Source organism: Urocitellus parryii, chromosome 1 (genome assembly GCF_045843805.1).
Source record: "Urocitellus parryii isolate mUroPar1 chromosome 1, mUroPar1.hap1, whole genome shotgun sequence".
NCBI classification, from domain to species: domain Eukaryota; kingdom Metazoa; phylum Chordata; class Mammalia; order Rodentia; family Sciuridae; genus Urocitellus; species Urocitellus parryii.
In genome coordinates, this window is record NC_135531.1 from 56,338,394 (window position 1) to 56,353,655 (window position 15,262).

The 15,262-nt window shown below is 35.2% G+C and overlaps 1 protein-coding gene across 1 annotated transcript in view; it reads right to left on the reverse strand.

Moving 5' to 3' along the window:
* Positions 1-15,262, reverse strand: part of Iqgap2 (IQ motif containing GTPase activating protein 2) — a 285,734-nt gene that overhangs the window by 122,999 nt on the left and 147,473 nt on the right. Inside the window, exons 4-5 of the mRNA XM_026404122.2 lie at positions 14,935-15,012; positions 11,129-11,205 (exon numbers count right to left, since the gene is read on the reverse strand). Of these exons, the coding sequence (XP_026259907.1) occupies positions 11,129-11,205; positions 14,935-15,012 (155 nt within the window). The remainder of the gene's footprint in view (positions 1-11,128; positions 11,206-14,934; positions 15,013-15,262) is intronic.

The following is a 15,262-nucleotide window of genomic DNA, read 5'->3' on the forward strand; positions in this document are numbered from 1 at the left end:
AAATAGATGCAAAAATTCTCAGTAAAATTCTGGAAAATCAAATACAAAAACATATCAAAAAGATAGTGCACCACGATCATCCCAGGGATGCAAGGTTGGTTCAACATATGGAAACAATAATCATAATTCATCACATGAATAGACTTAGAGATAAGAATCATATGATCATCTAAATTGATTCAGAAAAAAAATTCAACAAAATATAGCACCCATACACTAAAAAACTAGGAATGACAGAAACATATCTCAACATCATAAGAGCTATCTATGCTAAGCCTCAGGCCAACATTATTCTAAATGGAGAAAAAAATGAAAGCATTCCCTCTAAAAACTGCAACAAGATAGAGATGCCTTCTTTCACCACTTCTATTTAACATAGTTCTTGAAACACTAGCCAGAGCAATTAGATAGATGAAAGAAATTAAGGGGATATGGATAGGAAAAGAAGAACTCAAATTATCACTAATTTGCAGATGATATGATTCTATACCTAGAAGACCCAAAACATTCCACCAGAAATCTTCTAGAACTAGTAAATGAATTCAGCAAAGTAGCAGAATACAAAATCAACACTCATAAATCAAAGGCATTTCTGTATATCAGTGACAAATCCACTGAAAGGGAAATGAGGAAAACTACCCCATTTACAATAGCCTCAAAAAAAATAAATTAAATACATTGGAATTCAACCTAATGAAAGAGGTGAAACACCTCTAAAACAAAAACTACAGAATGATAAAGAAAGAAATTAAAGAAGACCTTAGAAGATGAAAAGATCTACCTTGTTCTTGGATAGGCAGAATTAATATTGAAAAAATAACCATACTACCAAAAGCACTGTACAGATTAAATGCATTCCCATTCAAAATCCCAATGGCATTCCTCATAAAAATAGAAAAAGTGGTTCATGAAATTTATCTGAAAAAAATAAGAGACCCAGAAAAGCCAAAGCAACCTTAGCAAGAAGAATAAAGCAGGTGGCATCAGTATACCAGACCTTAAACTATACTACAGAGCAATAGTAATAAAAACAGCATGGTATTGGCACCAAAATAGACCTACAGACCAATAGTACAGAGTAGAGGACACAGAGACTAACCCACATAATTTCAGTTATCTTATATTAGAAAAAAGTGCCAAAAACATATATTGGAGAAAAGACAGCCTCTTCAACAAATGGTACTGGGAAAACTGGAAATCCATATGCAACAAAATGAAATTAAAGCTCTTTCTCTCACCATGCACAAAACTTGGATCAAAGATTTAGGAATTAAACCAGAGACACTGTGCCTATTAAAGAAAAAGTAGGCCCCAATCTCCATCATGTTAGATTAGGCCCAACTTCCTTAATAAGACTCCTATAGCACAAGAATTAAAATCAAGAATCAATACATAGGATGGATTCAAACTAAAAAGCCTCTTCTCAGCAAAAGAAATAATCAATGAGGTGGTGAATAGAGAGCCTACATCTTGGGAGCAAATCCTTACCGCTCACACATCAGATAGAGCACTGATCTTTAGGATATATAAAGAACTCAAAAAGCTAAACATCAAAAATCAAATAACCTGATCAATAAATGAGCCAAGGAACTGAACATACACCTCTCAGAAGATGATATGCAATCAATCAACAAATATATGAAAAAATGTTCAACATCTCTAGCAATTAGAGAAATGCAAATCAAAAATACTCAAGATTTCATCTCACTCCAGTCAGAACGGCAGCTATTAAGAACATAAACAACAATAAGTGTTGGCGAGAATGTGGGGGAAAAGGCATACTCATACACTGCTGGTGGGACTGCAAATTGGTGCAGCCAATATAGAAAGCAGTATGGAGATTCCTTGGAAAACTGGGAATGGAACCACCATTTGACCCAGCTATCCCTCTCCTCGGTGTATATCCAAAAGACTTAAAAACAGCATTCTACAGGGGCACAGACACATCAATGCTTATAGAAGCACAATTTAATTAGCTAAACTGTGGAACCAACCTACATACCCTTCAGTAAATGAATGGATAAAGAAAATGTGGTATATATACACAACAGAATATTACTCAGCAATAAAAGAGAATAAAATCTTGGCATTTGCAGGTAAATGGATGGAGTTGGAGAATATAATGCTAAGTGAAGTTAGTCAATCTCAAAAAAAAAAATGCCAAATGTTTTCTCTGATATAAGGAGGCTGATTCATAGTGGGGTTGGGAGGGGAGCATGGGAAGATTAGAGGAATTCTAGATAGGGCAAAGGGGTGGGAGGGGAAGGCAGGGGGCATAGGGATAAAAAAGATGATGGAATGAAATGGATATCATTTCCCTAAATACATGTGTGAAGACACGAATGGAGTGAATATACTTTATATACAACTAGAGATATGAAAATTGTGTTTCATATGTGTAATATGAATTGTAATGCATTGTAATAACAAATTATAATAAAAAAGAAAAATATTATTGGTTTAATTATCTACTATTCCATCTCTGATTTTTGAATGTATGTTCACCATGAAATCAGTCTGTCATTTTCTTTGATGATAATTTACTTGCTCTGTTTTGGTATGAAGGTTATTAACTGACTTCAGAAAATGAGTTTGGAAGCTTATTTTCTGCAACAGATTGTGCAAAATAGGAGCTACATAAGTAGGAGTTTGGTAGAATTTTTCGATATAATATTGTCAATGTCAGCAGTTTCTGGGGCAAGGGAAGAATTTGATCAAATTTAATATTTTCAGTTGTTATTAGCCTTTACAATTTTTTTTGTAAAAAAAGAAATTGTATTCTTTTCTCTGATACCAAATTTTTTATTTTAAGTTTTTTCACAAAACTTCCCACTTCATCTAGGTTTTTATGTTTAATTCTCTCTGGTTCCCATAGTATTCTTGACAATGAATTTTAAATTAAATTGTTGTCCAAATTTATCAAATAAATACTTTGATCTTGTGTAAATAAATAAATAAATAAAAGTTTCATGTCCTTTTTGGAAAGGGGTAAGACAGCTGTTCTTAATCATCTTGATATAACTTTGTTCACATTATGTCCTGTTCATTCATTCACTTAATTAGTATTTATAGAATGTCTCATATAAAAAATATTTTTCTCTACTATACTATCCCTAAAATAAAGGTGTTTTGGCTGCCATGAAACAGGATTAGCTGAGTGGGGTGGCACATGTTTGTAATCTCAGCTACTCAGTAGGCTGAGGTAAGAGGATCACTTGAGACCAAAGTTTGAGGTCATTTTGGTTAACATACAGTGACCCTGTCTCCAAACAAAAACAAAAAACATAGGTTTGTTGGCAATATGAAATAAAGGAATACTTATACTTAACAAAAGTGTTCATTTTCCCTTTTGGTAATAATTAGGTACCTCTTTCCAATTATACTTTCTACTTCTCCATTGTACACTGTAACATTAATATACATTTCACAATAAGCAAACAACTTAATCCAACTAAAAGTCACCACAAGGTGGTGCTGGAAAGTTAGCTTTTTGGATGGAAGAGTCTGCTTCTAAATTTAAATCAAAGATTTTCTTAAACTAGTATCAATTTGGAAAACAAAACAAAAAAAAACACCTCATTTTAGGTGTATATTTTCTATTTGACTTTGTTTTTCAACATTTATTATTGCTGATGTTGAAATTTAAACTGTTAGCTTTAAAGAGATCACTTTTCACAGTGCAGGAGTTTTATAGTGAAGGTTGTATATAGGTACTTCCAAGCAGATCATTCAAAGGGGTAAATGTTTATTAGAAAATTGTATAAATTGTATTTATCCTGAATTCCCAGGACCAAAAAAAAAAAATTGGCAACAGCAAACTGCTCCTTCTTAAGCACTTAAATTGAAATGAGGTCATTTATTACCTGAAGTGTATAGGAAACAGGGTCTTAATCTTAGGGGAAAAAAATCTACCGAATATAAAAAAAAATACCAACCACATGTAGCTCTTCAACTCTGAACTTATTAAGTACCTCTTAGTGCCTAACAGCCAATATAAAAGGCAGGAGCCGTGGAATTAATGTCACCAACACTTTCTGTATATAAGAAAGCACTTGGTGTGAACTAGGGAGCCTCTTATCACAGAAACAGGCTGGCAACAGAGCGGCTGTCTTGAAGTAGCTAAAGCCTCACTGGCCCAGGTACTCCTATCTGTACAAAAGATATTAGTGAAAGTCTGGAAAGTAATGAAGAAAAGATAGAAAAATTATGATTAGGGCCAGGGTTGTGGCTCAGTGGTACGGTGCTTGCCTAGCATGCTTGAGGCACTGGGTTTGATCCCTGGAACCATGTAAAAATAAAAAATAGGGTATTATGTCCATCTACAATTTAAAAATTTAAAAAAAAAATTTAAAAAGAAAAATTATGATTAGAGTTTTTTCTATTACTTTAAATATATGCATTTAAAGTTCCTACAGTAATGAAATGCAAACTTAAAAGGCAGGATTTGGGTTTATTTCAGCTCTTCTGGATCACATCATGTGCAGCTCATTTTGGGCCATAACATGTGGGATGAATGTTTGTAAATCAAAGCCTCATGGCACACCAGAGAGACCACAGGACTACAATCAGAAGCCCTGGCCCCAGCCCCCAAACTGGCAATATCTGGATATGCAACTATGATCTGGACAAAAAAAAAAAAAAAACTTCCCAAGCCAAGGTTCTTACAGTTTTCAAGCTCTATGATTCTGCATTTTAAGTGTTTTGGCTATAACTTTTTTATTTTTAGAAATTATTTCAAACATTTACAATTTTCACTTTAAATGTAAAAATAGCTGGGAGAAAGAATAGGAAACTGACTACATAGACATCAGCCTTTGGTATTTTTCAGGTAATTAGGGGGATAACCTCTTAAAACTATTACTTCTCTCCAAAAAGGTGATAGTTCTCTAAACAGGTATGTTCAAGTCTGATGCCACTGTTCTATTAGTTTTCTTAATAATGAGGAAATGTCTGGCTCTCTCTGAAGTCGATGGCCAGCTGAATGGGTACTAGCACACGTTCAGTTATTATACACCTGATTTTGAATCTCAAGTCCATCATTTACTAATCATGTGACCTTAGGCAACCTTCCGGCTACTACTGCCTTGGTTACAAATGAAACTAATAATAGTACCTACCACAAGTATAGGTGGTGACAAGAGTATATGTGGTGCTGTGAAGATTAAATTAGATTACACTTGTGAAGTACTTCGAGCCATGGAGAAATATGGTTAAAAGCTCCATCAATGTCACCTTTTTTTTTTTTATTGTCACTACTATATTAAGTAAATTGTCCTTTGTAGACACTTAACTGACAACTTACCATAGTAGTTTCCTCTTTCAACACATAGAATCTTTTACTATTTTCCCTCACTGACTCCAGGTTTGAAATGGTTTTATCTATTGTACCAGATTATTTTTTCCATTTTAATCACATTATGCAACTGCCAGTATCATGTCAAAATCTAGTTTTCTACACCTAATTTTTAATCCTATACAAAAGAAATCCTGAGGCAGCCTTATCATAGGATATTAATTCAGTTAAATTATGAAAAGTGAAAAACATAAATTTTAGAGATTTCAAGTTGCAATCAAAGGTGTATGTGCTATGTTAGGAAACAGAACAGTTTTCTGCTTGAAAGAACTTGGATATGAGTAAGACAGAAAGGTTAGTCACAGTATTAATTCGGATGGGAAGAGCAAGAGAGAGGATGCTCCATCTGGGACATGGGGAGGATTTTGAGCAAGGAGTGACTTAAAAGATGCCTGCCTTGGGGCTGGGGCTGTAGCTCAGTGGTAGAGTGCTTGCCTTGCAGGTGTGGGGCCCTGGGTTCGATCCTAAGCATCACATAAAAAATAAACAAATAAAGATATTGTGTCCATCTACAATTAAAAAAAAAAGCTTCACTTTCATCCCATCTCCAGATATCTGCCATCTCCAGATATCCCTCCTGAGAATACAGGATTAGTCTGTCCTGGAAATATAGGATAAATACAATTTTCTAATAAGAGGTACTTAATAAGTTCAGAGTTGAAGAGCTACATGTGGTTAGTATTTTTTATACTCGGTAGATTTTTTTTCCCTAAGATTAAGATTCCTATTTCCTATACACTTTAGACTAGGACTTTGTCTCTAGACACCTTGTTCAGAAATGCAAATATATGTGTTGTAAGAGATACAATCAATTTGATATTTTAGTGAGGAAACAGTTCAACTGGTTTCTTAGAGAGAAAAAGGGTTCTGGGAGAATGGAGTGTTGAGACTAGGAAAGTTATGCATTAATTACTGAGGAACACATTCAAAGGCAACCTGGTAGACCACACAGCCACCTGACTGTATACAATTGCTGGGGAGAGTGATAGCGCCAGCTATTGGTAACAATAACCTGCTTCCACACATGTTGAAGTATAACATTAGAGACGTACACCAAAGCAAGCATATAAAGCAGGGTTTATTTTTAAAAAGGGTAATATATATTTGTCCTGGGAGGGAGAAGGGGGCCATAGCTAGTTTCCTTGTATCCCAGTAAGTGACAAATTCCTGAGGAATATCTTCAAAGCCAACCTAGTGGACCACACAGCCACCTGACTGTGCAGGATCGCTGGGGAGAGGAGCCCTCTTCCACAAAGAAAGCAGTCAGGGTATTTGGAACAGCTGGTCAACCAGAAGTAGGTCTGCCACAGCTGTTTTCATCACAATGCAAGCCCTGAATGTGTGCCATCTCAGCATCATCAATGCACTTAAAAACCAGACTGCTGAACACAGATACAGAATCTGGAACAGTTATCCTTACACAGAGAGGAGGCAGACAAATTTTTAGTTTGTGGTTGTCAGTGTAGCAAAATCTTAATAGGCAAATAGATTTTATAGTTAAGAAAAACAGAATCCAGCTCCCTAATTATGTTAAGCTAGAAATACCAATATGAACACATGACTTTAAAGGGATTCCTTGGAGAGTAGATGATTCTGTTTCTTAAAGCAAGAAGAATCAGAAATAGTATATGGAAATCTGGTTGAAAACATAGGCAAGTATATTTCAAGGAACACCAGGGGCAGTGCTCTAGGGAGCTGCCAGAAAGAGGTCTGCCTGACTGAACTGAAGCAATCTGGTCCATCAAAAAAGAAGACAATGATCTTGCTTAAGTCTGTGGAAAGCCAGAAGTTCAAAGCAATAATCCACGGAATAATATGCAGAGTACAGAAAGGAAGTTGTTACACAAAAAAGAGAACAGCCCATGCATAATTATTTGTTTTGATTTCTAAAAGGGGAGTGTTATTAAAACCTACTTGTTGATTTTACATCTATTTATGGAATACAGATACGTACTTGTTTCCTATATATATATAATAGGAAAGAATAAAGATCAAGAACTCTGAGTAAGCCAAACAGTTCCAAAAAAACAAAAGAAGTATTCCAAGATAAGGAAAGGCTGTAGAGTATAGGTGGTGACAAAAATAGTCAGGTGGAGAGAGAGAGTCTGGCACTAATGTTCACAGTCAATAATGAAGCAGAGAGGACCTATAAACACGATCCTAAATGATAAATCAGCCAAATGGCCTAAAGAGCATTGGGTAGAGTCAATCCTTTGTCTCCCAGGAGATGCAAACCTCTAGACAGTCCAACTAATCTCAATAAAAAATGAAAAAGGCATACATAAGCTTTTAATAATGTTCACAGGTCAAGCCAATACATCATTATGACAGGACAATGGATTGTATAAAATTGGCCAAGCGAGACAGGAAGTAAATCATTGCAGGGCAATAGGGGTGGGGGCACCAGATTGTAAATAAGAATCTAACCTGAAAGTCATGTACTTACAAATAATAAAAAAAAAAATCGGACTGACTTAAGCTCAGGATAATACTGGTGGCCAAGGTCTGACTCACCTTGGGAGAAGAACCTAAAGAGGTTCCATGTTCTCAGCAACATTGATAGGTTCAGTTGAAACCAAATCTGTAATCACAGCAAGTTTGAAGGGGTATCCTTGTGTTTCTGGTGGTGCTAATATCATGTTATCTCTGGTTAAGTAGCAAAATAACAAACAACTCTAGGAAATGTCCAAATGAGAGAAACTTGAGGTGTGGATCTTTCTGAATAGGTTCCAATGTGGTAAGTATATAAAATGTATCTGGGCATGTCATCTGTTCTTTAAGGTACTTGAAGTATTAAAAAAAAATTACATCGATTGTTTTTAAACATCACATAATTATGTAAATTATTTATATCCAATTTTATAACTAAAGTTTAAAAAGTGAACCACTTAAGTCTTTAAAAATAAATTGAGTATTAAACAACATTACACACAAGTGTTTTTCCCCCTCCATGTTTGGAAGGCCTCCAGACACCAAAAAAAAAAAAAAAAAAAAGTGTAGTAACTAGTTAGCAAGACTCTCATTTCTTGAACTGGCTCCTTTTCATACACAGACTTTAGAAACATTCCAAAAGAAGCCACAAAAGGAAAACATGCCATATACAGATTTTAAGTCCAATCACCAAAATAGTAACAGTGGTTTTCACTTGGTATTGAGATAGTGGGTGTTGTAACTTTTTCTTTTGACATTCCAAATTTTCCAATTTTTTCACAATGAGCATATGTTACTTTAAAAAAATAAGAAAAAGATAAACATTTCCTGGGGAAAAGTATAAGGCCACCCACCATGAAGGTAAGTCACTCTATGTGGGCCAGAGCTTGAGAATTTGCCCTGGGGCTGCTGTTGTGACATTCTCTGGAGTCCAGCTTGAGAACACCAAGCTAGACTGACAAAGGGTTCAATGAATGATATAGGCAAAGAGACTGGGGTCAGAAATAAGATGAAAGAGGTGAGGGGTGGGCAGGAAAAGGGAAAACAGACACAGAGAGGAAGTCAGGGCAAGAAACCCAGGGGATTATGGGTTGTAAAGCCCAAATCAAGATGACAGGGAACAGGAGACAAGTTTGGTCAGGGCCACGAGCTAACTCTGTAGATTAAGTCAGGCTCACAGGCTGGGGCAGGAGGAGAGCAGGGCCTAGCAAGCTTAACTACCTGGAGCAATTTTTCTCCTAGCTCTTGAGCTATAATCAGAATTTCCAACTTGCCTAATTCTCTGCCAGGTAATGATAACTCTGTACATGTTTGCTCATTTTCAGCACCATTTCTAACTGTGCTGCAAGGGCAAATTTGCCATACTTAATTCAAGGATCATGCTACCCTGTTTCCAAATGTGTCTTGTCCAACACAGCCGAAAACAAGCCTCACATGAGTGATTGTATGCATTCTAAACTGTGGCAGGGAAAAGTTTTGACAAAAATATCTTTAGAAACACTTTCGATTTCTCAGTTCCATAGTGAGAGGTAGCCACAGAGTACAGAGAAAAAGTAAAGGATATTCTCCCAGGGAATGTTATTTACTAAATTAATGTTGCTTTCAAAGAGAGTTCCTACTTAAGGTCAGATCTAGCAAGTGACAGGACCCAAAAGGAATCCCCTCCAAGACTGACAAAAAATAATGGAACCCTCCAAGATGAGTAACGGAGAACAAGTTTCCAGAAAACATTACATCAACATTTGCATGCAATTGGCAATAGTACGTAAGAAGTTGCTCATTCTTTGTTTACCAAGTTGTTCAAGTCATTGATAAAACTATAGCAAACATACATCTGTAAGCCTTGGTGCCATTTTATAGAACTTTAGAACAGTGATACCACCAGAAAGGAACTTAGCACACCATTTCTTTATAAGTTGCTGAACGTGAACATCCCCAGTGTCTACTTTAGAAAATGAACATACACTTCCATGAGACACCCCACAAGAATGCTACAGATTTGGAGATTAGCACCATGAAGCATAGATATGATAATGCCATTAATTCAAGGTGGCTGGCTTAGCAAGTCACAAAAACGGTGCTACATACAGTGTTAAATGATCATTTTAAGCTCTGAAAAGTGTTTGATAAGGAATATAAGCAACACAGTTGAAAATATCTTTCAAGACAAGTACCCAAGAAGCTTTGTGAAAACCTGTTGACATATAATACTTTAGCCCCATAGGAGGAGTAAGGCAAGAATGGTTCTTCCCACATTATTTAAAGATATTAGAATTTTAAAAATCATAGCAAAGTCACCTTCATTTGGTCTATATTTCTACCAACTATCATCTTCCAAAGAAGTCTCATAAGTAATGACTCGGGGGAAAGTCAAACTATATGACATAATCAAAATTTTTCTCTAGAAGACCAGCATTGCAATGAATTATTATAGAAACCTTTTCCTTTGGAGAGGAAAAGAGCCAGGAAGAAGTTAACATAAACCCCAAGGCAGAATATCTTGCCAGGAAAATGACTTCTAGTGATATAAACACAAGGCAGATGTTATAAAAGGAATTTAAAATTTCATTAAACATGAAGTCTTCCAACCATTACCTGTGTTCACACAAGACAATAGCTACAAGCTGGATTTTTTAGAATCATTTTTAGTTAGCATCTTATTAATAAAGAAATCACAGTTCCTTCCAAGCCAACAAGACAAAAATCATTTTTGAAACAATAGAATTTCAACATTTTCATTCATTATAAAAAACTGCTATAAAACAATGAATGTGTCTTGATTTATCTAATTTAGGGCAACTTCTGTGTTTCTTTCTTATCCTTACAGTACAAGTTCTATTAAACAGAAAGAAAAAAAAAAAACCAAAAACTGTCCTTATACTGGATTTTCTTAATAGATGGTAAAAATTGAATCACACTGATAATTTTAAGAAGAATCAAAGAAGAATCATAATGACTATTGTAGTGGCTCATTTCATATATTTCAGTTACATTTTTACAAACTAGATTATAACTCAAGAACGTAGTAGCACATTATTATTGGATTCCTTTAAGTTTCCACTTAAATTTCTCTCCTTGTTTTACTTAAAGGTCTTTGATTCACTTTTTGGTTTTATACTTTGAACCATACTTTTAAAAGACAAAACAATTTTTTTCTATTTTTTTAAGTTCAAGGATGGTGTTTATGTGGCAACTATTGAATTTTATACTATTAGTTTCAAAACTGAATTTAATAAAAAAATTTCAGATTATTAAAGTTGCTTAAGAGCTTTCACAATTGAAATTGTAGTTTTATTTTAAATCTACTTCCTAAGAAGTCTCTTAGCTTTATTTTTTTTTCCCCACCTGAGGGCATGAATGCAATATATCATTCTTGGTATGTTTTTCCGATCATAGACATCTGTTGTTTCTGGATAAAATATCTGGAAAACAAAAGAGACAACGTGTTTATTATGTGTTGCTTCTCACAATCAATTTAACTCCCCAGATACTCCTACACTGATTGGCCTGGGTATTCTATATTTGTTCCAGTGCAGAGAAGCCTCTCAACTGTGGCTTCATCTTGCTCTACAGACAGACCAGTCCCGCACCCAGTTCCCTGCCTCTCCGCATGCCACTTTGGGGCCAAAAGAGGAGGGGTGAGGTTCACAGTCAGCCTTTCCACATGGCTGGGTCCACAGTCATGGGTGGCAGTGTTTCTCTCTGTACCCTCACTCCTGTGACTTCTCATAGGCCTGAGAAAGTGGCCTTCTTTCAGCCACTTTATTACATTATTAAAAAATTGGGGGCTGGGGTTGTGGCTTAGAGGTAGAACGCTTGCCTAGCACATGCGAGGCCCTGGGTTCGATCCTCAGCACCACATAAAAATAAATAAAATAAAGGTATTGTGTCCAACTACAACTAAAAAATAAAAATAAAAATAAAAAAATAAAAAGTTGATACATTGGGCTGGGGCTGGGGCTTAGTGGTAGAGCACTTGCCTAGCACGTGTGAGGCACTGGGTTCGATTCTCAGCACCACATGTAAATAAATAAACTAAATAAAGGTCCATCAACAACTAATAAAAACATATTTTTTAAAAGTTGGTACATAGTTCTATGAATATGAGTTCATTCATACACAACACTCACACATGGGTTTTTGTTTCCACTTAAAGTAACACCTTTCCACTGAATAAAATCTAGAAAGTGAAGTATAAAGGAAAAATACCTATAATCCCACCTATACTTTTACTGTTTTTTTTTCTATGAGTCTCTTTTTTCTTATGTTTATGTATACATGAAAACAAAATTGTATATATCTAAAGCTATTCAAAATACTTAATAGAAGATGACAATTAAACGTCCTCTTTATAATTCTTTAATAGTACTATATCTAGCAAATGCATACGATTCTTTCATATTTTTGAACCATAGCTTAACCATTCCCTGTGGCTGAACATTTGTTTGGTTCCCAATTTTTTCCTTATTCGAAGCCACTGCAGTGAATGCACTGGCATTTTGAGTATCTGATTTCTTATTTTAGATAATCATCTAAATATGGAATTGCTAGATTGAAAGGTCTGAGCATCAAGGATTTAAAAAAATATTTTTAGTTGTAGATGGACACAATACACAGATTCACACTGTTTTTCTTAAACTTAAAAAAAACTAAATCAGAAACATATTTCAAAGGGGACACTAACTTTTCTGTTCCTAAGCAATGCAAAAATGAATAATTAGGCTTGAAACTTACAATGTTGAGACTAAACATAAATGTCGCTTGCTTTCAGTAAATATTTTACACAATTTGACATAAAAACTAACATCGTATGCAAGATGGTAGTATTTAATATCCAAGGGCAATTTTCTATTGGACATTGAAAAAAGCAGAGAAAAGAATAAAGCAGTTTCTCAAGCTAACAATGTGTAGTTTCTACACACTTAAAGAAATGTCTGTAGCCTGGGAAGTTTTCAAAGGCCCTTCGAGCTTTACTTTTAATATTTTCTATCAGTGTCAGTGAAAAGAGGCTTCTCGATTCAGAAGAGCTAGGTTTAAAGCTCTATGTAAGTAGAGAACGACTACAATTCTCACCCTACACCTTGCTGTATTATTAAACTCTCCCCATCCCCCTTTTAAAAATGGGAACCTTCTATATTTATATTTCTTCTGGAAAATCCTCATAAATGTATCTTCCTCCAGCAAGGAAATGGAATCAACTTGCAATTAACCAGAGTGTTGTATTGTGTCTCCAGCCTCTTACATGGTGCTGAGCTCAGAATTAATTAAAAAAAATTAAGGGTAAATCACAGACAAAGTTAATCTAATACACTATTAGCCTCTCAGCCCTAAAATATAATGTATCAATTACTTCATGATAACAATCAATATTAAAATAGAATCTGCTCTATAGATCACTTGTTTGGCCCCAAAGCTCACAAAGGTTTTAATCATATCTATTGAATTTCTTAATCAGATGTTGCTTCACTAAGAAAAATCCTATTCAAATGTGTTTACCACCCAGACCCATTTAATACCCAGAAATATGAATTCTATATGACAACTAGTACCCCAAAGGGATAGCATTTAATATTCTAGACACTTTAAGAGAAGGGAAACTAGGCCAGGTACACACATATAATGGCACACACATATAATCCCAGCAATTCAGGAGGTTTAGGCAGGAGAATTACAAGTTTGAGGCCAGCCTCAGTAACTTAGTGAGGCCCTAAGCAACTTAGTGAGACCCTATCTCAAAGTAGAAGAATAAAATAAAAAGTGCTGGGGATGTAATTCAGAGGTAAAATGCCCCTGGATAAAATGCCATCTCTAGTACTGAGAGAGAAAAAGAAAGGGAGGGAGGGAGGAGAGGAAGGGAGAAAAGAGTGGGAGAAACAAGATTGATAATTTCAAGAAAAATGAGACTGCTAAAACAGAAATGAGCAGAAATATAATGAAAAAAAAAAGCATTCATAATTTACATTAAGAAATCTTTTTTTTTTTTTCCTTTTGGTCATGGTGGGTGTTTTTAACAGCAAATCTGGCTTAATCAGGAGACAACACAGATCTTCATATGTCGGTAGCTATTGCCTTTTCCTCAAGCTGAAACCCTCCTAAATCACCCTCTTAAAATAGTTGTATCAACTAAGCAATGCAAAGAATTGAGCTATTGATACATATGATGGAGCTCAAGAATAACACAACAAGTGTAAAAATGTCAACCTCGTCTACTGTATGATTCCATTTCATGTTATTCTCAAAGTAACAAAATTAGTAGTAGATAACATATTAGTGGTTGACAGGGACTGGGCAGTGGGAGGGATACAGCATAAAAGACCACTTCTCTGTGGTAGCTGTATCTTGACTGTGGTGGTGGCTACACAAATTTATTCATGGGCCACAACTGCACAGATCTACACACTAACATTCTCACAAATGAATGCATGTGAGAACAGTGAAAATGGAATAAAGTCCATTCACACCCCAGAATCAACTTAATGCTGTACTACAGTTATGTAGTACAGTTATGAAGCTGAATGAAGGATACACACATAGATGCACTATTTTTGCAACTTCCTGTGATTTTATAGTTCTTTCAAAATAAGAAGTTCAAGTAATAGCTCTATAACTTTTATCAAATAAAATTTCTCCTTTCCCCAAGGTATTTATTTCTCTCACAAGCTTAAGAGTACTTGCTCCTTGAATTTAACAAGCATTGAATCCTTACAGAATCAATGAAGATCTTTTCAAGAATAAAAGCTACAAGCCTCTAGACTTTAAAATTTAAAGTGATTGTATGATTTATAATAATTTGGGAAAACAAATTGATAATAATTTATAGTGATACAATGAGACTTAGAATTTTTTAAGAATAAACAGAACACAGAAAAAGGAGTCGACTATCTTAAATCAACCATCTATGAGCTGAAGCTTCTTCTGATCTTGTTTATGCATACACACTTTCACCTGGCTGCTGTCATGTTGTACCCCTACCTCATTCTGAGTTCTTCCATCTATTACTTTGCATAAGCCTTTCAATATTTTTGTTTGGTTCTCACATTTCTCATTCTTGCATTAACATAGTTCAGTCTGCCAAATCATTTGTCATAATGAGGTGTTTCTGCACCACCTTTTCGTCTCACCAGTTCAGGATCCAGTATGTGAAGGCTTACCTTGGGTAGTCCAATAGACTCCATGGCTCTCAACCACTGGACAGTATTATCTGTATGTCGAAAATGAAGGCCAGACTTCTAATGTGAGGTTAGTAGGGGGAAACAAAGAAAGAAAGACCATACAAAAAGTGAGTCATTTGTAATAAAGTTTTTCATTAGCAGGATGCTTTTCAATTGTATTTTTCCAAGAACAGAGTTATTAATGCTTATAGAGAACAAATACAGACACAATGAAAAAAAAAGATTACACTGTATCTCAGCAATATACACACTTGAGTAATTCTCAACTTGAATCTCAAATACCATTTAATGTCTAGCATATGCCTAA